General features: G+C 39.3%; 1 protein-coding gene across 1 annotated transcript; it reads left to right on the plus strand.

Annotated features, from left to right (window-relative positions):
* Positions 1–13,485: 13,485 nt before the first annotated feature.
* LOC100454218 (olfactory receptor 9I1) lies at positions 13,486–22,228 on the plus strand. Its single transcript, XM_054526181.1, has 3 exons — positions 13,486–13,744; positions 14,377–14,579; positions 19,508–22,228. The coding sequence occupies exon 3, from the start codon at positions 19,530–19,532 to the stop codon at positions 20,472–20,474; it is 945 nt and encodes a 314-aa protein (XP_054382156.1). The 5' UTR covers positions 13,486–13,744; positions 14,377–14,579; positions 19,508–19,529; the 3' UTR covers positions 20,475–22,228.
* Positions 22,229–23,485: the final 1,257 nt, after the last annotated feature.

Genomic DNA, 23,485 nt, shown 5'->3' on the forward strand with positions numbered 1-23,485 from the left:
CTCAAAAAACTAATCCACTTAGAACCTCCAGGTCAGGTTTAAAGTTATTTAAAAATGTGGAGTCATAAAGGTTGTGCAGTGCACCCAAAGTTAAGTAGAAAGTGTTCTTGGCTGGAATTATGCAACAAAGATGTATAAAGTCTTTGCCTATTTGCTCTGTGCCAGCCACTATTCTGGACACTGTGGATGTACTGACAAATATATAGAACTAAACAGGCATGGATGACAGTGATTCTCTCTCTGCCACTAAAATCAAACTGGTATCATCTGCCTGTGCTGACTTAAAGAAGAAAGAGGGAAAAGCAATGAGGTACAAGATGCCTTGGCTGCTATTCAATGTGTCAGGGTGGACTTGAGTGGACTCAGAATGTTTAAATGGTGAAAAACTAGAGCAGCTCCTTCCACCCGCATGCTGTCTGTGTTCAGGTAGATAAGTAGTTCCAGCGAGAGATGAAAATAGAGTTTCTATTGAAGAGCACTCCATTTCCCTCAAAATCTTGTTTGGAAAAAAACTTTAGTTGGCCATTTTCTAGTTGAATAAAAACTCACAAAGACATAAGAGAAATATTTTCTGGCAACACATTTGCATTGAAAATAGCAGAAAGGCAGAACCAGCATGGTCTCAAGGAGCCCGAACGCTTTGAAGCTCTATCACAGCAGGGTCAATTCCCAGCCAGTTGCTTAAACTCCCTGGATTCCAATTCTTTCATCTATAAGATGGGTATGATATCACTTAACTCACAGGAGTGTTGTGAGGATGAAATGAGGTGACATATTGAGTGTTCAACAAAGGTTGGTTCTGTTGCACATAGGGAATATGTGAATTCCCTCTCCCAAAAAATTGCAAATTACTACCATAATCCCACATTTTAGAACATTATACACCCATTATTTCATTTAATCTCCATACAGCCCATTTTCAGATGAAGAAAGTGAGAATCAGAAAGGTCAACTGACATGTCCAAGTGTCATATGGCTAGGAAGAAAAGCAGCCAGAATTGGGACCTAGACCCTTTCCACCATACCACAAAATCCCTTACCAAGGTGCCATAGGGATACGGATGCCCTGCCTGAAGACAGGGAGGTCACGGAGAAAGACATGAAAAGTTGGAATCTTGAGGTTCTTCCTCACTTTGCAATCCTGTAATAAACTTCTAGAAGGGCATATAAAGTCTGCTCAAGTGCTGACCCTAAATCTCTTACACTTCTCCTTCCCCAGTGCCGTCTCACTCTGACCCATCTGCTCTCAAGACTGACTATGCGGTAGACTCTTGGAACTTAGAGTCTGCAGGTCACGGTTCCACTCTCCTGCCTTCAGGAAGATAAAGTAGCATCAGCCCCATCCTAGAGATGAGGTAAGAGAGTCCCTGAGATGAGGAGGGATTGTCCACATACAAAGAGCCAATGGGAAATGTTGGGGATGACTAGAGCCCAGGTCTCCTGCAGCCTGGTGAGGTGCTCTCTCTACCATCTGGGATGCTCCTCCTTTCAGAGTCTTAGCACAGCTGTTCTGATGACCAGAGCTACTCATGCTCTCTGCCTCTCAGACACTGATGGAAGCAGATGAAATTCTCTTCTTTCAAGGGGGATTAGGGAGAAGAGCCTCAATGATGGAAATTCCTAGGTAGAACAAGCCTTGCAAAGCATGAGCATGGACATCAGGCCTCCTTAGTTCTGGCTGGGGCCCTTTCACCCCTAACCTCCTTAGAGCTTCTCAGCCAATCAGTTTCTAAATGAGCGATCTCAATTAAGCTCAGTCAAGCACTCACAGAAAGTAGCTTGATGGACTCTGAACTGCAGGAATCTGAGGCTTCACTGCCACCCAGAGCAGAAATATCCTCTCTGGCATCACTGACGGCTGATCTTGGAGCTAGCAGTGACCCTTTCTGACCAATTACACCTATGAGAACTGAACAATTCCAAAGATGGGGAAATTACTCATCCACAAAGGGGATTGTTCTATTTTATACCCTACCTGTTGCTTCTAGCTCTCTCCATAACGTCAATGGCATCATGCTGAATCATTCCCAACACCTGCCAGCATTTTACAAGTTTCTTAGAAATTCAACAAGAGTTGCTGCTTGCCCTTTCCACTTTCTCAATAAAACTAATTATACGTAAATAGCCTCCCCACTTTTCCATGTGATCTCACCTTTCTGTCTCTTCTGATTCTGAAAACAATCACCTGGAGTAGGTATTCGAGGCATTATCAGTTCCATGTTATAGATAAGGAAACCGAGACACAAAGATGCTAAGTGCCTCGCATTATTGCAAGGGAGAAGCGAAAGTATTAAGTCCCAGCATATTGTGCTCCCAGAAAATCACATGTAGCTTTGACCCTACCCCGAGCACCAGAGGGAGTGGGAGAAGATCCAGCAGCAGCCTGTCTGTGGCACAGAGAGCCTGGACTCTGGTTACACCATCTCCCCTTATGCCTTCAGCCCTCCTGCTGCAGCTAATCTCTGCATGAGCTCATCTATCCCTTCTGCTCCTCCAGTGTTTTCATTTTGTAACCAATCTCCTCTATTAAATTCTCTGAAATACCAAAAACAAAACAAAACAAAAAGAAACAAAGAGAAAAACCCATTTTATGTTAGAGGAAACTGAAGTTCAGATTATCAAGTACATTTCCAGTCTGGTCTGTAGTGCATTTTCTCTCTGATCTACTGTGGCCATGCTCACCTTCAGCAGGACCAAAAGGTCCTTCCCCAGTCTGGAAGGCTGGGCTGAGTGCAGGTAGAATGTGGTGTCTAAGTGGGGCTTTGGAGGCCCAGAGAAATAGACATCTTCAGCACCTGCAGCTCACAGGCCTGGCATCCAGGGGAGCTGGATTAATAGGAGCTGGAGCTCTGCCCTATCCTAGGCTGGATCCTTCACTCCAGGAAGGCAATTAGAAGACTGGGGCAAAGGGATTTGCTACTGACTAGGGTTTCTAATCAGCCCTAAGCTTCTAATTAGGCTTCTCCAATGCCCAGAGGAAAGAAATCTTCAGAAAAGGGCCTCTGCAAAGTTTGCTTTCTCAATTTCTCCTCACTCAACCTTCATCTTGTCTGGCGGTCTCCTCAATAATCCAACCTCACCATGGGGATGAGGGAGATACCTCTGTGTTCTGCTCTTTGAGGAGTTGTCATCAACCCAAGGTGACCCTTTCTGACCAATCTCATTTACAGAGCCTGAGTGAAATGTGACTGTGTGAGGTCCCAGCAATCTGGTTACTCATTTATTCAGCTAATATTTAATTAAATATAGATAAAGTACCCAGAGGAATGTCTGGCACATCATATTTTTTCTATCTCTGTTTAACTCATTGAGTCTTTACAACAATCCTATAGGGTAGATACTATTTTTATTCTATGCCTCAAGTGAGGAAACTGAGGCTCAGAAAGGTGAAGTAACCACTCATGGTCACACAGGTAGTAAGAAGAAGAGCTGAGACTGGAACTAGGGGAGGCTGGCTCCAGACCCCTTACTCTTAACCACTATCCTGTACAGCCTAGTGTAATTTAGCTGATTGTAAATACAAATTATTTCATATAGAAAATTTGGACAATGTCAAAGTCTAAAAGAAGAAATTTAAACCATTGAACCATTCCAACAAGCACTGTTAACAGTTGGAGGAAATACACTAGAACAGAATTATTTAAAACATAAGCTCTGCAAGTAGATTGCTCTACCTTGTAGATTTAATGAGTTATATCACTTCTCTACGCCCACCTCCTGGGATGGTCAGAAAGTTGAAGAAGATGATACATATAAAACACTCAGAACTGGACCTAGCATTCGGTTGGTGCAAAAGTAATTGCAGTTTTGTCATTACTTTCAACACTATTAATACTATTAATATCCTTCCAGAATTTTCTACTCTAGGTATTTTTTTAAATTGAAATCAAAGTTTATATTGCATTTTTATACTGGTCCCTTGGGGTGAGTTAATAAGAAGAAAAATAACTGTTATAAAATTTCTCAAGTGGGAGAGGCCTATAAGCCACCCCAATACCCTGAAAAGTATTGAGACTTATCATTGGACAGCTCATGAGTGTTGGGGGCATTGAACACCATATTCTGAGACTCCATACCCTAAAAGTCTAGGTGACCACAGGAAAAGAAAAAACTAACTCCTAATCTTGCCATAACGCTGGTGAGATTGCCTTCTAACATATAACATGCTGTTATATGTTAGACATTAATGATTTTAGACATTAATGATTTTACCCTAGGAGTAATTTCCTAGAAACAGAACTATGAAGGAAAGGGGCATTTTATTTTTATTTTTTTTTTGAGACAGTCTTACTCTGTCACCTGGGCTGGGGTGCAGTGGCATGATCTCAGTTCACTGCAACCTCCCTCCTGGGTTCAAGCAATTCTCCTGCTCAGCCTCCCAACATAGCAGGCATGTACCCCACACCTGGCTAATTTTTCTTCTTTTGTTTTCTGTTTTTCTTTTTGGTAGTTTTTTAGTAGAAATGGGGTTTCGCCATGTAGGCCAGGCTGGTCTCAAACTCCTGGCCTCAAACAATCCATCCACCTCGGCCTCCCAAAGTGCTGGGATTACAGGCACAAGCCACCACACCCAGCCAGGAAAAGGGCACTTTTATTTTTAAGGGCCTTCATGTGAATTAGCCAACTGACTTCAAGATGCTCCCCAGCACTCCAGTGTAGGAAGGGAACTGTTTGCCATCACTCCTGTTAATAATGAATATTATAATTTTCTTTCAAATATTTGATGATTATGTAGGCAAAAAGTATCTCATGACTACATTTCTTTTGTAATTTTTCTTGCCTATTATGTTAAATTTTGCATATATTTAGCCATTTCTATTTCTTTGTAAATTCAGCAGTCTTTTTTTTTTTTTTATACTTTAGGTTTTATGGTACATGTGCACAATGTGCAGGTAAGTTACATATGTATACATGTGCCATGCTGGTGCGCTGCACCCACTAACTCGTCATCTAGCATTAGGTATATCTCCCAATGCTATCCCTCCCCCCTCCCCCCACCCCACAACAGTCCCCGAAGTGTGATGTTCCCCTTCCTGTGTCCATGTGTTCTCATTGTTCAATACCCACCTATGAGTGAGAATATGCGGTGTTTGGTTTTTTGTTCTTGCGATAGTTTACTGAAAATGATGATTTCCAATTTCATCCATGTCCCTACAAAGGACATGAACTCATCATTTTTTGTGGCTGCATAGTATTCCATGGTGTATATGTGCCACATTTTCTTAATCCAGTCTATCGTTGTTGGACATTTGGGTTGGTTCCAAGTCTTTGCTATTGTGAATAATACCGCAATAAACATACGTGTGCATGTGTCTTTATAGCAGCGTGATTTATAGTCCTTTGGGTATATACCCAGTAATGGGATGGCTGGGTCGAATGGAATTTCTAGTTCTAGATCCCTGAGGAATCGCCACACTGACTTCCACAGGGTTGAACTAGTTTACAGTCCCACCAACAGTGTAAAAGTGTTCCTATTTCTCCACATCCTCTCCAGCACCTGTTGTTTCCTGACTTTTTAATGATTGCCATTCTAACTGGTGTGAGATGGTATCTCATTGTGGTTTTGATTTGCATTTCTCTGACGGCCAGTGATGGTGAGCATTTTTTCATGTGTTTTTTGGCTGCATAAATGTCTTCTTTTGAGAAGTGTCTGTTCATGTCCTTCGCCCACTTTTTGATGGAGTTGTTTGTTTTTTTCTTGTAAATTTGTTGGAGTTCATTGTAGATTCTGGACATTAGCCCTTTGTCAGATGAGTAGGTTGCGAAAATTTTCTCCCATTTTGTAGGTTGCCTGTTCACTCTGATGGTAGTTTCTTTTGCTGTGCAGAAGCTCTTTAGTTTAATGAGATCCCATTTGTCAATTTTGGCTTTTGTTGCTATTGCTTTTGGTGTTTTAGACATGAAGTCCTTGCCCATGCCTATGTCCTGGATGGTATTGCCTAGCTTTTCTTCTAGGGTTTTTATGGTTTTAGGTCTAACATTTAAGTCTTTAATCCATCTTGAATTGATTTTTGTATAAGGTGTAAGGAAGGGATCCAGTTTCAGCTTTCTACATATGGCTAGCCAGTTTGCCCAGCACCATTTATTAAATAGGGAATCCTTTCCCCATTTCTTGTTTTTCTCAGGTTTGTCAAAGATCAGATAGTTGTAGATGTGTGGCATTATTTCTGACGGCTCTGTTCTGTTCCATTGATCTATATCTCTGTTTTGGTACCAGTACCATGCTGTTTTGGTTACTGTAGCCTTGTAGTATAGTTTGAAGTCAGGTAGTGTGATGCCTCCAGCTTTGTTCTTTGGGCTTAGGATTGACTTGGCGATGCGGGCTCTTTTTTGGTTCCATATGAACTTTAAAGTAGTTTTTTCCAATTCTGTGAAGAAAGTCATTGGTAGCTTGATGGGGATGGCATTGAATCTGTAAATTACCTTGGGAAGGATGGCCATTTTCACGATATTGATTCTTCTTACCCATGAGCATGGAATGTTCTTCCATTTGTTTGCATCCTCTTTTATTTCCTTGAGCAGTGGTTTGTAGTTCTCCTTGAAGAGGTCCTTCACATCCCTTGTAAGTTGGATTCCTAGGTATTTTATTCTCTTTGAAGCAATTGTGAATGGGAATTCACTCATGATTTGGCTCTCTGTTTGTCTGTTATTGATGTATAAGAATGCTTGTGATTTTTGTATATTGATTTTGTATCCTGAGACTTTGCTGAAGTTGCTTATCAGCTTAAGGAGATTTTGGGCTGAGACAATGGGGTTTTCTAGATATACAATCATGTCATCTGAAAACAGGGACAATTTTACTTCCTCTTTTCCTAATTGAATACCCTTGATTTCCTTCTCTTGCCTAATTGCCCTGGCCAGAACTTCCAACACTATGTTGAATAGAAGCGGTGAGAGAGGGCATCCCTGTCTTGTGCCAGTTTTCAAAGGGAATGCTTCCAGTTTTTGCCCATTCAGTATGATATTGGCTGCGGGTTTGTCATAGATAGCTCTTATTATTTTGAGATATGTCCCATCAATACCTAATTTATTGAGAGTTTTTAGCATGAAGGGTTGTTGAATTTTGTGAAAGGCCTTTTCTGCATCTATTGAGATCATCATGTGGTTTTTATCTTTGGTTCTGTTTATATGCTGGATTACATTTATTGATTTGCGTATATTGAACCAGCCTTGCATCCCAGGGATGAAGCCCACTTGATCATGGTGGATAAGCTTTTTGATGTGCTGCTGGATTCTGTTTGCCAGTATTTTATTGAGGATTTTTGCATCAATGTTCATCAAGGATATTGGTCTAAAATTCTTTTTTTTTTGTTGTGTCTCTGCCAGGCTTTGGTATCAGGATGATGCCGGCCTCATAAAATGAGTTAGGGAGGACTCCCTCTTTTTCTATTGGTTGGAATAGTTTCAGAAGGAATGGTACTCAGGAAACCCATCTCACATGCAGAGACACACATAGGCTCAAAATAAAAGGATGGAGGAAGATCTACCAAGCAAATGGAAAACAAAAAAAGGCAGGGGTTGCAATCCTAGTCTCTGATAAAACAGACTTTAAACCAACAAAGATCAAAAGAGACAAAGAAGGCCATTACATAACGGTAAAGGGATTAATTCAACAAGAAGAGCTAACGATCCTAAATATATATGCACCCAATACAGGAGCACCCAGATTCATAAAGCAAGTCCTGAGTGACCTACAAAGAGACTTAGACTCCCACACATTAATAATGGGAGACTTTAACACCCCACTGTCAACATTAGACAGATCAACGAGACAGAAAGTCAACAAGGATACCCAGGAATTGAACTCAGCTCTGCACCAAGCGGACCTAATAGACATCTACAGAACTCTCCACCCCAAATCAACAGAATATACATTTTTTTCAGCACCACACCACACCTATTCCAAAATTGACCACATACTTGGAAGTAAAGCTCTCCTCAATAAATGTAAAAGAACAGAAATTATAACAAACTATCTCTCAGATCACAGTGCAATCAAGCTAGAACTCAGGATTAAGAATCTCACTCAAAACCGCTTAACTACATGGAAACTGAACAACCTGCTCCTGAATGACTACTGGGTACATAACGAAATGAAGGCAGAAATAAAGATGTTCTTTGAAACCGATGAGAACCAAGACACAACATACCAGAATCTCTGGGATGCATTCAAAGCAGTGTGTAGAGGGAAATTTATAGCACTAAATGCCCACAAGAGAAAGCAGGAAAGAGCCACAATTGACACCCTAACATCACAATTAAAAGAACTAGAAAAGCAAGAGCAAACACATTCAAAAGCTAGCAGAAGGCAAGAAATAACTAAAATCAGAGCAGAACTGAAGGAAATAGAGACACAAAAAACCCTTCAAAAAATTAATGAATCCAGGAGCTGGATTTTTGAAAGGAGCAACAAAATTGATAGACCGCTAGCAAGATTAATAAAGAAAAAAAGAGAGAAGAATCAAATAGATGCAATAAAAAATGATAAAGGGGATATCACCACCAATCCCACAGAAATACAAACTACTATCAGAGAATACTACAAACACCTCTACGCAAATAAACTAGAAAATCTAGAAGAAATGGATAAATTCCTGAACACATACACCCTCCCAAGACTAAACCAGGAAGAAGTTGAATCTCTGAATAGACCAATAACAGGAGCTGAAATTGTGGCAATAATCAATAGCTTACCAACCAAAAAGAGTCCAGGACCAGATGGGTTCACAGCCGAATTCTACCAGAGGTACAAGGAGGAACTGGTACCATTCCTTCAGCAGTCTTATATTTTGCCAGTTTTTCTATTGAAGTGTTTAACTTTTCTGATTGAATTATAGAAACATTAAGGCTCTCTCCTCTCATTGTTTAACAAATATTTATTGAGTGCCTAGTGTAAACCGAGAGCTGTTCTAGGCCCTACAGATGCAGCAGTGAACAAGGCAGACTCGAGGAAGAGCGTTAGGACAAATACCTAATGCATGCGGGGCTTAAAACCTATATGACGGGTTGATAGGTATAGCAAAGCACCATGGCACATGTATACCTATGTAACAAATCTGCACATTCTGCATATGTATCCCAGAACTTAAAGTAAGACAAAATAAACTCACCTGTATTTATATATACCAGGAAAAAATAAACAAAAAATAATTTGAAAAAACAGAAAAAAAAAAAAAGCCCTGCCCTCATATAGCTTATATTCTAATAGGCAGCAACAGAGAGAGTCATGTTATAAAGAAATAGAGAACGGTGCTGTGACAGAAACTATTTGGAGTAGCAACAGAGAAAGGGAACTTCTGGAGGTCAGAAAAGGTCTTGGTGATGGGGTATTTACACTGAGACCTGCATGAAAAGAAGACACAAGTGCACCTTCTCGAGTAAGTAGCATTTCAGACAAAAGGAACAGTAAATGCAAAGGCTCTGAGGCCAGAATATGCTAGGGTCTCAAGAAACAGATAGAAGACCAGTTGGAGATCAAAACCAGAGGGAGGCTGGGGGTAGATCACAGATAACCATATAGGCCGCAGTAAAAATATCAGGTTTGAGTCTAAGTGCAATGGGAAGCCAATGGAAGCCAATGGGAAGCCAATGGAAGCCCATAGGGAACTTACAGAATCTGATGTAGGTTTTCAACAATTTCTCTTGATTCTATGTGAAAAATGGATTACAGAGAGGCAAGAGTAAAAGCAGGAAGACATTTAGGGGGCTACTGTGGGAGTGTCCAGAGATGAGGGACACCAGGAGAGATAGTGCTAATGTTCTACTTACACACACACACACACAGAAACACACACACGAATTGCTCTGCCTGGCCCTTTGTGGTTGGTTTAACCGGACACTGTGGCAACCACCACCATTGAGATGGCAGATGGACCATGGAGATGATGGATCCACCTGGGTTCCTGAGATACTCTGATAAGCAAACCTGTAAGAGATATGTACCTGGAACAAGAAATAAATCTGTGCTGTTTTAAAGCATTGAGATTTTTATGTTATTTAACAGTGCAGCATAACCAAGGATAACCTAGCTAAAATACCTGAACAGTGGGAAATGAAAAGAAATGAGTGAATTTAAGATGGTATGAAGTAAATCTAACAGGACATGCTTTCCATGTATGTCATAAATACCTTTTTAGTATTTGATTTGCCTTTTTTATTTTTACGTGATGTTTTGACATATGAAATTTTTAACATTTTTACAGACACATAAACTTTAGTATTATATTTGCTTTTTTATTTTTATGCGATGTTTTGACATATGGAATTTTTAACATTTTATGTAGACACATACATATGCCTTTATGCTAACTTTCTGTATTTTTAGGTTTAAAAAAGTACATTTCCACATTTTCTTTATCCATTCATCTTGTTGATGGGCACTTCCACAAAAATATTTTTTTAATGTTAAGTAAATTTCCCACTCTGAGCGATGACAAAGTGACAAAGATTCACTCATATTTTCTTTATAAAGTGATAGGTCTGACATTTGTTTTGATATAAGCTGTGAGATACAGTTCAAACTTCTCAAATACGTAACCAGTCATTTCATTATCAATGATTCAATAAATATTTCTTTCTCCACTGATGCAAAATACCACCTTTATTATATACTAGCTCCTCGTGGATACTTGGATTTGTTTCTGAGCTTTGCCATTTGTCCTACTGATGTATCTACCAATTCTTACATCTAAAAAACATTGCTTTAATTATTAAAGCTTTATAGTAAGCTTTTATATCAGGCAGGTTAATTGCTCTCTTCCTACTATTCTTTTTTTTTTTTTTTTTTTAGTTTATCTTGGCTGTTTTCACCTGTTTACCCCTACTATTCTACTATAAATATTGAAATTTTTTTCTATTAATATATTATTTTTCTAACAAATCCTTACACAAAGATTATGAAAGTGACACCCTTTTCATAATATCTAGTGATACTCATTTTGACAGTTTGGTATACATTCTTCTAGATATTCCAGTGCCTATACAAACATATAAAACCACGAATACTTCAGAGTTAGTGACAAAAAGTTTTTTCAATTTAAATGGTAGAAAGCCAAATAAAATTGACTTAAAAATTAAAAAATGAAATTTGTTGATGTAACCAAAAACACTTTATCTGGATGGCTCCAGGCAAGACTTGCTTCAGAAATTCAAATATCCTCAGGCTGCAGTCTTGGACTTTGGGGTTTTCCAAAAGTCCAAACTTCATCAGACCTCAGTCTTCCTTTCTTCCTCTCTTAACTTCTCTCTGGGCTATTTTCACTCATTCAGTGGCATCAGAAGCCCCAGATATAAATACTCAGAATTCTATCAGGAAAAAAGAGCATCTTTAAGTATCCCAGTTAACAGATCAGTACACCCACCTGCAGCTGCTATGAGTATTGGCTGCTAACAGCTCACAGCTCTCCTTCTCTGGAGAATTGCCATTAGCTAAGGGATCCACTTTTCTCAGAACGCCTGGGAAGTCACACCACTTGGAGGCAGCCCACAGTCAATGGATGGTTGGTGTGGGTTGCAAAAAGCGAGATCCCTTGTCTGGAAGCAGAACTAGGCCCATGGCATAATTCACATTCCAGAGTTACTCTAAGAATTAGGCCAAAGCTAGACTCCAGCTGAAACTACATCCTACATCTTTGCTTAGCTATTTCCTGTTTCATTCACTCCCTTACAGGTTTCTCCTTCAAGCACTCTCTCAGCGAGGCACTTGCCCAAAATTCTGTCCCGGGTCTTTTTTTAAGGAAGCTAACCTAAGATGCATCTCTTCCCAAAAGTCCAAACAGAAGTTCTGGCATGAGCCCGGGCATGGTGTCTCACGCCTGTAATCCCAGCACTTCTGGAGGCTGAGGCGGGCAGATCACTTGAGGTCAAGAGTTCAAGACCAGCCTGGCCAACATGGTGAAACTCCGTCTCTATTAAAAATACAAAAATAAGCCAGGCGTGGTGGCACATGCCTGTAGTCCTAGTTACTAGGGAGGCAGAGGTGAGAGAATCGCTTGAACCCAGGAAGTGGAGGTTGCAGTGAGCCGAGATCATGCCATTGCACTCCAGCCTGGGCAACAGAGCAAGATTCTGGCACAATGCTTAACAATAACACTATTAATGATAACAATAGTAATGATTATGTTATATATCTAAGCACTCTAGATCCCCCAATGTGTCAAAAGGAAGGAAGGTAATATCTACTGTATAGTCACCCCATTCTACAAGTTCCCCAGGGGATGTTGAATGGAATATTCTTATTACTGGCATATTCCTTCACCCTGTCCCAATTACCACTCTACCTTCTATACCATTCCAGGAAGTATTAGAATACACTACATATACTCTTACCACACAGTTATTTCAATAGATATTTAATTATAGGAAATAATAAATATTGTCCAAAAATGTATTGGAAGGTAGAATTTCCTGTGCTAACTGCCAGGAGTCCTGATCTGTGGCCGCCACCCTTCTTTGTAATATATTCTTGCATCATCTGGTATCTGCAATTATGGAACCACCCTAGTTAAGCTGAATGCTTGCTAATTTTCAAAGGGTTGTTATCCCAGCCACGTTACTTAGAAGCAAACGGAGCACATGGCCTCTTTGAGATTTCTTCTGCTGGAAGAGCTCTGATCCTACAATAATGAGCCGATGAAAGCTTATAGGACACAGAGAGGTTCTACTGAATCAGGACCCAAGTTATTAGTAGGAAGAAAGATAGGTTCTCCAGGAACCCACAGTCCAGCAGAGGAGATGAGACTATTCACTAAAGAATAACTATGAACACTGTAAGACAAGTGGAGTTCAGTGCCAAATTATGTGGTTCTAACAAAGAGATCGTGGGTTTCAAAGACGAGGAAAGAGACAAGAGCTGGAGTGCTTAGAGAAAGCCTGGAAATAGATCTTTAAGGAAGGTGAGCTGATAAGCTCCTCAGTGTAGACATGAATGAAGTATGTTTAGACCACCCCAGACTCATACCCTCCTGAGCCAATAATCACTCTTCCTTGAAATTCTGAGCAGACAATGCAGCCAGGTTTCGGCCCCTGATATGGGACTTGACATCAGGACTAAGGATGAGTGTGTTGTAAAGAGAACTTCACCAGGAGTCCTAAGATCTGAGTTCCAGTCCTGATATTACCACTGAGTAACTCTGGGAATGGGGAGCCAGTGGCAAAGAAAAACCAAGTTCATTCCCAGCAGAGTCTGCAGTTGAGCTTTGAGACAAACAAGGCTTACAAGTTTTCATGAGCTCCCATAAGATTTGTTTTTATTCTCTCAGAAGTGTGCAGAAGCTGAGATAATGAGCCTCTGCTGAAGTGTGGTCTCCCTGACTGGGCTGGCTTTTCTCTGGAGTCCCAGGGGCTGTCCCAGGTGCTGATTCATGATTCAAGGAAAACCACTGAGATCACTTCATCCCTCCCATAAAACTATCCCCAAAGGCAATTTAAATATCCCACTGGTTTGCTTAGTAAGAAGAAAACCTAAAGTCAGTCAGCTACATACATCTATCTGAGCAATCTTAGCTGCTTTCTACAAAATGCTTAAACAACCTTAGCTTAGCTTGACTACAAGCCCAAGATGAATCCAACTGAATTATTCCACCAGGTTAATTAAGACTTAATTATTACCTTGGCTCTGAAGTAAGGTCCACACAAACTAGAGAAGGTGTAACTGGGCAGAGAACCTTGCCTTTGTCATCAGAAGTTGTCATCTGATAGGACAATGACCAGACTGGGATTTTCAGCTCTTAAGTGAAATATACAAGTAAGACTGGATCAGTTTTTTTTTGGGGGGGGGGTAAGGGGGGAATCTACAGCTTTAATCTCTTTGGGCTTTTGTGTCACTAGGTAAATTTTAGAAAATATAAATAGTTTCATGTGGGAGGCGTGGTACTAGACTTCAGAGCTTAGACAAGATATTTTCCTGTAAATGACTCTACTTTCTGTAATTATGCTGGAGTAGAATTAATCATATGTACTAGGACTCTGGCTTTGGAATAAGACAGACCTGGATTAGACTCCAGGCTTTTTCATTGACTAGTCATGTGACCTTGGACAAGGTACTGAACTATTCAGAGTCCTAGTCTCCTCCAGGACAAAATAGTACCTTTTTCGTAGGATCACTGTATGAATTATATGAACTAATGTGTGTACAATGCATAACATCGTGATCAGCACAGAGAAGATGTTCGATAAATGGTTGCCAGGATTAGGAAAAGCAGCACAGCATGTTGATTCAACACTCCAACTCTGGGGTCATAGAACCAGGGTTAGAATTTAAACATATTTTCTTTCTAGCTGTGAAACCTCAAGCAAAACATTTAATGTCCCTAAACCTTCGTTTCCTCATCTGTAAAATAAAGATAAATATTTCTGTCTCATTATGTTATTGTCAAGTTGAAAGGAAATAAAAACCTTTAAAGTGCTTAGCATCTACCTGACTTGGAGCAAGAGCTCAGTAAATGTTAACAACAATATTTCAAGACGCTGATTTCAGTAAGGTGAGAAACGTTAACTTTGTTGAGCTCCTTCACTCTCCCCAAGGGACTCAATCTTTGGAGGCAAAATGAAGAAGAGTTTGGAGAACGTCCCAAGTTAAAGTAAGTACAAGTGTTAGGGACCATCTCTTCTGTAAAGGGTTCCTCCTGAATTAGAGGAGTCTTTTTCCCTATCCCCTCCAGAGGTCGCATATTCTTTTATGTCACATATTATAATTTAAATATATCGCAAGTAATAATATCAACCTATAAATGTTCCTAGGCTTTCTTAAAAGGGTCACTGGCCATAAACCATTGCTTTCCCTTTTGTAAACTGTCCTGGGTTCAGGGAGTTGGTTGTTTCTCTCTACTCTGGGCCTCACCCAAGCTGATGGTACCCCAATCTCCTTCTTAAACAAGATCACACAAAACTGGGTGTCACCAGTCTGGTCCTAAAATTTTTCCCTCTGGGAAATATTTTGAAATTGCCTTTCTGAAAAATAAGCAAACTCTACCATATTAGATAACAATCCATTCTAAGTTTTCAAGAATCGTTACAATATTCTCATTTTATTATTGAAAAAATTGAGGTTCCAATTGGTTGAGCAGTTTTCCAATGGTATATCAAGAGGGATATGGTCCAACTAAGTCTCTCTCAAGTTATAAAGAAAGAAAAAGAAGAAAAAACATGGACCACAAAAACTCCAAAATCAATCTTTATACTTGATGCCCACAGAAGTTGAGTATTTGCCTAATGGTTTTAGAGAGGCACTTTGATTTTAAAGGTTTGGGGCTTGGATCTGCAGAAAGGGTCTTTCTCATCCCCTAAAAAGAGAACATGATGAGATGGAAAGAATACAGAGTTTGGAATTAGAATGTCCTAGGTTCAAATGTCTGTTCTGTTCCTTCCTAGGTGTATAACAGTTGGACAACCTTCTTAACTTTTCTGAACTCTGCTTTGTTCATCCATAAAATAGTCGTAGCTATACCCAACTTGGAGGGCTTCAGGAAGGACTAGAGCTAATGTATCAAACAGGCCTTGCATGCATGTGCCACAAACTCAGTGTGATTGCATCTGCACCCCAACAATCTGCCACCTAATCTCTGGTCAGGAGCCTTGAACAATTGTGTCTCTAATCAGAGAGATCCCCAGGAATTAGCCATGAGATAGATGTGATATGAACTACAACAATTTCAGAATTAGATACTGAGAAAGGTGTTGAAATTAACCAAGTTATCTCATGATTTGAAGGTAAAAAAGCTCTGATTAACTGCAGGGAGATTTCTTTGTTTCCATAGATTATAAAGATATAAGAAAATGTAGGGAGACAACAAAACAAATTTATAGCTAAAAGCAGAGGATTTGTCATCAACTAACTCTTCTGTTTCTACTTTCGCTTGGAGGTAATTTTAGACAAATTAATCTCCCAAAGATTTAAATTCTTCATTGGTGAAAATAAGATCATACTATCTGCTTAAAGGGCTGTTTTCAGAATTAAATAATATATGCAAAGCACTCACAGTCTCTAGTAGAATTGATAAGTAAAATATTTTATAAGCATACCAAGGAAGACCATAACAAAATCAGAAAAAAAAAATTTACCACAATTACATAAACAAATCACAAAAATACGGTATATGCTTAAAAATGAGATTTATGTCACAATGTCATGTACACAAATTTTAAAACACACCTCAGCCACTATATTTTAATATACACATATTTCTAAATAAATATGAAAAGAATAAACATAGAAGGATATGTATTTTGAATACACTAGAGTGCACACTTAAGAGGAACAGAGGTAGGAGTAAGAATGAGGCAGGACTAACAAAAATAATAAAATAAAATGAAATGAAGAAGAGCCTTGTCCTGACCAATGATGATGGTTTATCAGGAACTGAGGAGTAAAGGCCATTCAATTTTCTACCTAAGACCCCAAAATATTATGTTTAAGTAACTATAAATTGCTTGAAATAGTGCCTTCATTGCTTTATATACTCAGTATTTAGTAGCTAAAGAGCCTAAATACCTAGACATATAAATCATGGATTGTGAGAAACAAAAGATTTAGTGGTTATATAATCTAGCTCTGCCATTTCGTAGAACAGAAAGTGAAGTCCATGTTGAAGGGAAAATACAGGTTTGAAGTTTACTCAGCTAGTGAGTGCCTGTCATAGAGGTGACAACCATAGAGCTTGAACCATACCATGAAGGCCTTCCAAAGAAGTTGACTCGTCCCTAGACCCTGCTGCTGGAGCAAGATGGATGGAATAGCCTTGGGACACGTTTGACATGATATGTCAATGTCTCTCTCCCACTAGGACCCTGATTAGAGCTGAAGTAAGCTCCAGACCCAAGAACAGCTACCATGAGCCCTTTCATGAAAGTGTGTGCTGCTTGTCTCTCTCTACCCATGCAGTGAATAAAGCAGTCACAATGATTCGAGACATGGGGCCTCATCACAAGTTCAAAACCTCTTCCTGGCAGGTCCCAGTGGAATTAGACCTTAGGTGAAAAGGAAGTAAAAAAGGGATCCCATGGAAGCCAAAGGACCTGCCTGTTATCCCCAAGTGTGCAAACAGCTAATTATTTGACTTTTGGACAAGTCATTAACCTCTCTGTCAGTTGTCTCAATGCCAAAATAATGACAATATCAATCATGTCCACTTTACAGGGGTGTGGAGGCAATCACAGATATTTATGGATATAAAATGTATGAAAGAAGGTAGAAAGAGGTATTATGATGAGTTTTTACTACTATGGATTTTATCAAAAATAGCAATCTCCATGTTGCCACAGCAAAGAAAATTCCCAGTTGTGCTACATGGGAAAGAGTTTCTTAACAATCTAATTTCTATATTCACGCTTCATCAAACATAGTTTTAGATTCATGGACTCTGAATTGGCAAATTCCAACCTGAGGAAATTGGGGGTGTAAGATTAGGGAGGCCAGGCAAATCATTCAAGGGGAGCAGTGTAGGATAATGGAATCTGGAGACTTGGGTGTGGATCCTGGCTCCTCTACATGTGGGTCAACGGATGGTTTCATTCCTCTAATCTCCATTTCTCAAACACAAACAAGACTAATGTCACCTGTCCAGTAGGATTGTTGCCAGGTTTCCATAAAGTATTGTATATGGCAGGTCCTGGGAGAGTAGAGATGCCTTTGGAAAAAGAGATGAGAACATAGGCTTCCATGCAAACATTCCCAAGGAAGCCTTTAGGCATTTTAATGAGTATCCTGGATGGACTTGGAACATGGTATTACACAGTATTACGAGGTGACTCAAATCTGTAACATATGGCAACAGGAAATCTTAGGAAATGCAAAATTTCCATGACTCAAATGTAAAGCAAACTAAACATAATTATTTTAACCAATTTGGTAGATCAAAAGAAAGGAACATTTATTTGACTTGATGTTTGAAAGATTCTCCCAGAAGCAGAAGTTTAATGACATTTCCTTTTCTGTGTATCCAATTACAATATTTAGTCTTTTTGTGTATGGCATGTACATAGTCATAATAGAGAAACACAAATTACTGATAGTAGAATCAACCCATAGTCAAAATATAGAGAAGACTTAAATTAGCAAGCATTCCCATATGAATGGGATAAAAGACTGATATTTTTGTTAAGGGGGTGGAAGGGAGAAGAGAGGAAAGAACAAGGGAATAATTTCTTCATCTTACTTAGTGAGGGTCAAATTTACTCAGTCAAAAAACAAGAATATATATATATATATAGTAGTGAAATAAAGATACCAATATATTACACAAAGATAGCAATATTAACAAAGTTCATGTGGGGTAAACGGATTATGTTTCAGTACAGAAAATCAATAGCTACCAACTAAAATTGATGACAATAGCAACAACAAAAGTAGCCAACATTATTTAGCTCTATGTCCTGGGTACTGATCTACACCTCTTACAGGTATTAACTTATTTAATACTTAAAAGGCTACAAATTGAGTTCAGTGTATACTGCTTGGGTGATAGATATACGAAAAATCTCACAAATCACCACTAAAGAACTCATTCATGAACCAAATATCAACTGTTCCCCAAAAACCTATGAAAACAAAAAATAAAGTTATATTCAAATTCAAAACAAGATAATAAATCTATTTTCTCTTCCTTAAAAAAATTAAAAGACCCCTATGACATAAGCATATTTTTCTGTGTTACAAATAGGTGAATATTTTATGAATGTATGAACTCCTCTACCCAACTCTGATTTTATGAAAAGTTGAGGCACAAAGGGGTTAGTTAACTTACCCAAGGTCATAAAACGGTAGCAAGTCCATGAGTTTGAACGTATTATTTATAATCATGGTGTATAAATAACTAAAAAATATAAAATGCAATATGTTGAAGATGATGGCCGCTGAGCTGGGGTGGTAATGATTAAAGTAGAAAGAAAGACTTTTTGTTATCAGCTAATAGTATTCAACTAGGCAATTTTTTTACTGCCCATTGAATAGTTATATAATAAGAGGGAAAATATATCAATGTGTACTATAAGGAAGAGCAGATTCATCAGTTCCAACTTGTGAAAGGCTTTCATGAGAAGAAATGATTAAAATTGCTGCATCTAGAAGGGGTAAAACTAAGGCCAGTGTGAGAAAGGTACAGAAGGAGAAACCCTAGGTTCAAAAAGAGAATCAACAGGTGGAACTGTTCACAGATGGAGGCTCATATGGCAACTGAGTGACCGTGTGGTGGGTATATGGTAAGTGAGATTCCAGCCCCAGAAGGGATTGGAACAGATGCTGTCTAGGTCTCTTCCAAACCTGAGAACTGTGTGCCTCTTATCTTTACAGAAATTTCCAAATGTAAACTAGAATTAATTTGAATCAGAAATACCAGCTTAAGGCTCAGTTCCATAAAATGCAAGAGATGCCCAAGGAAAATCAGCCAGTTTCAGAATTTCTTAAAAACAAACTCCACAAATAGACCCAGAATTAAAACCAAAACTTCCACCATAGAGGGAAAGATTCTGTCCTTCAATCCTGAGATTCTTTTTATTTCATTCTCATCCTCAGACCAAGAGTCCACATTGTCGCCATGGCCAAGAATAATCTCACCACAGTAACCAATTTCATTCTCATGGGCTTTATGGACCACCCCAAATTGGAGATTCCCCTCTTCCTGGTGTTTCTGAGTTTCTACCTTGTCACCCTTCTTGGGAATGTGGGGATGATTATGTTAATCCAAGTAGATGTCAAACTCCACACCCCAATGTACTTCTTCCTGAGCCACCTCTCTCTGCTGGATGCCTGTTACACCTCAGTCATCACCCCTCAGATCCTAGCCACATTGGCTACAGGCAAAATGGTCATCTCCTACGGCCACTGTGCTGCCCACTTCTTTTTATTCACCATCTGTGCAGGCACAGAGTGCTTCTTGCTGGCAGTGATGGCCTATGATCGCTGTGTTGCCATTCGCAACCCACTGCTCTATACCGTGGCCATGAATCCCAGGCTCTGCTGGAGCCTGGTGGTGGGAGCCTATGTCTGTGGGGTGTCAGGAGCCATCCTGCGTACCACGTGCACCTTCACCCTCTCCTTCTGTGAAGACAATCAAATAAACTTCTTCTTCTGTGACCTCCCACCCCTGCTGAAGCTTGCCTGCAGTGACACAGCAAACATCGAGATTGTCATCATCTTCTTTGGCAATTTTGTGATTTTGGCCAATGCCTCAGTCATCCTGATTTCCTATCTGCTCATCATCAAGACCATTTTGAAAGTGAAGTCTTCAGGTGGAAGGGCCAAGACTTTCTCCACATGTGCCTCTCACATCACTGCTGTGGCCCTTTTCTTTGGGACCCTTACCTTCATGTATCTGCGAAGTGGCTCAGGCAAATCCCTGGAGGAAGACAAAGTCGTGTCTGTCTTCTACACAGTGGTCATCCCCATGCTGAACCCTCTGATCTACAGCTTAAGAAACGAAGATATAAAAGATGCCTTCAGAAAGGTCACTAGGAGACTCCAGGTGTCCCTGAGCATGTAGATCTAAGTAAGAGGAATTCTTGTTTTAGTCCACTTTCTTCCCATATGAATATATCCTAATAGGCACCATTACTATTATGCAACCTATACCCACAAACAGAGAAGATAGAAGATAGGTACCACCAGGCACACAGGAAAAACTACAATTGTGGTGAAATTAGTTTCCAGCAATTCCATGTTCTTTCTTCTCACCCCCTTCTTCCACTTTCAATCCATTCCTTAGCACTGGGCAGTCTCTTGATATTCTCTAATGTCACAACTTATAGAATCTCAGATCCCAGGAGTCTTGAGTTTATTTCATTCCACCCCAATACTCTCTGAACTAATGCCACGGCTTGCCATCCTTTCCCTCTTGTTTTTGCTCCCATCAATCCCACTTTTATCTCTGTGTCAAAGATTATATCTGGGAACCTCTGTGAATTGCACTAATTGGCCTTTTTTTCTTTTAATATGAAGGACTGATCACCTCACTAAGCAGGGAGTATTGTATAAGGCAAAACTCAGTCTCCAACTGGCCAAGGGAAGGAAGTTTGAGAAATGAACTTCTCTCTTCAGAAGAGACTTGTGTCACCCCCTTAGAGTGTCTTCCTTCTTGCTCAGGCCAGAACAATAGAACTTGAAAATTTCCTTATCACTTGGTACCTTACTGGTTTTGTTGTTCCTTTTTTTAATGTTACTTTGGTATCTTCAAGATGAAATGAACCATCTTACCTTTGGGAATGTCTCCTCAAGGTCTCTCATTTCTGAAGGCCATGGTACATTGCTTCTCCTCCTCACCCTATTGCGTGTCTCATGAACAGTTCTCTCCTACCAAGCAACCCATTTCCAGGAAGAGCAAATCAGAGAGCACCAACCGATAAATAGACAACTGAACCCCATATTATCTTCTCTAACAAAGATCTGGTGAGAGGGGAAAGTAATCATGACTCCTGTACCAGACTGTAAAACCCTTGAGAACAGAATGTTTTCTTCACTGCTGAGTCCAAAGCCTTTTGAAAGAATTTGTATGGTACATGCTTGTTCCTATTTGAGCCTTCTGGCAACTCTATGGCAAATGGGAAAAACATAGTTTAATGTAAAATTCCCATTTTGCAATTAAGGAAGTACTTCCTTATGAGTCAAAGAGTACTCGGAGTATACAGCAGTAGACAAGGCATTGAGTCAGGCTTGAATCAGAATTCTGATTCCACCACTGATTTATTATGAGACTTTGAGTAAACGATTTAATCTTGCAGACCTAAAACAAGTATAACAATTCCCAATTCAAGAGGATATTGTAAAAATTAAATAAACTTGAATAAGAAATAGCCAAGCACTAATCAGGTGTTCAATATAGATTGCTCTTTTATCTTCTCTTCCCTTTCCCTCACTTTCTGATGTCAACCCTGGACACTTGCTAGAATTTAATGGCCATTAACAAAAGCAAAATAGATCATGAACAAATGATGGTAAAAGTCAATGAAAGCAATGAACTGAGGAAGATGTATAACTCAATCCTTTGCACCAAAGAATAAAACAAACAAGTACTTAACTGGAAAGGTGGAGTGCATGTATCTATATCCCACATAGTCAAGAATAATAAAAGGATGTATTTGTAAGTGCATATGTTATTTAATGAATATATGAACTCCTCTACCCAACTTTGATTTTATGAAAAGTTGATCCTCATTGCCTCTCCATATGGAAACAACAATTTTATTAAAATAATTCACCAAACATCTTGCAGTTGACTGATTCAGAAATAAGCACCTGACCCATGTTGAGCTAATAAAAATTTTCCATCGACATTGTGAAGCTGAACATGTAAAAGAGATTCAGAATAGAAAACCAGGTTGACCAAGGTGAAGAATATCCAAATAGATACTAAATGTATGAAGAGCTGCTTATTCTCATTAGGAAATGAGAATAATAAGCATCATTCTCATGAGAATTTTATCAGGAAAATGCACACTTAAAACCACAATAAGTTCACTAAGTTAGCAAGAATTTAAAACTATGACACCACTATGTTGACAAGGATATGAAAAATGAGTAGTATAAATGGGTTTAACAACTTTATAAAGCAATTTGGCAATCCTTTAGAAATAAAAATTATATAACCAGTAACCCAGCTATTCCAGTGACCTAGCTATACACACTGGAGAAACTCTTGCCCATGCACACTAGGATATGGGTACAGAATGTTCATGAAGCATTGTTGTAATAGCACAAAACTCAAAACACTTTCCTTCGGTTTTTCTTTCTTCTGGCCTGGGGAATGTATGTGATGGCTGGAGCCCTGGCAGCTATTGTGGACCATAAAGTGACCTTAAAGATGAAAGCAATGCATAGAAAACAACAAAGCAGGGAAAAAGAGAAGCCTAAGTCCCTGATGACATTTTTAATCCACCTTATGGGCCCTGGGCTGCCTATCCTCGGGCTACTTTTATGTGAGAAAGAAACATTCATCTTATTAAAGAAAGTAATTAGAAACAATATAATTTTTAAAATAGGCTAAACAAAGTCACAATATAGGGATATGTACACATATGGCAAAGGGTTAAATCACACAAGTAAATGATTACAACCACAGGAGCAAGTGGAGTTGTGATACAGGAGCAAGGGGAGTTGTGAAGGGGGAGAATCTCAAAGGAATTTCTGGAGAGAGGAAGTATTCTATTTATCTTTGTCTGATAGCAATTGCCTGAGTATTTCTTTTTAAAGATTTTTATTAAACTGTATTCATTTTAAGGCACTTATTTGTATATGTATTATATTTCATTTAAAAATACAAACACATAAATATGCAGAGCCCCATTGTACCCCTAAACTAGCATGGAAGCCTGAGTCATGGGTTCTATGCCCATGTCAGACAGTGGCACACACCCCTCTTTCCTTGGCAACAACATAGTGTGATTCAAGGGAAGTTAGGAGACTCCTCCTCAATTATGGCTTTTCCCTGCTCTGTTGTTTTGACTGATTTTCCACCATTAAAGCAGAGTTCCTTTTCTTTATTTTTGACAAAAACTGTAT

Source organism: Pongo abelii, chromosome 9, assembly GCF_028885655.2.
Source record: "Pongo abelii isolate AG06213 chromosome 9, NHGRI_mPonAbe1-v2.0_pri, whole genome shotgun sequence".
NCBI lineage: Eukaryota > Metazoa > Chordata > Mammalia > Primates > Hominidae > Pongo > Pongo abelii.

Excerpts from the sequence above, each read along its gene's own strand:
- LOC100454218 (XM_054526181.1), top strand. The coding sequence starts at position 19,530 with ATGGCCAAGAATAATCTCACCACAGTAACCAATTTCATTCTCATGGGC.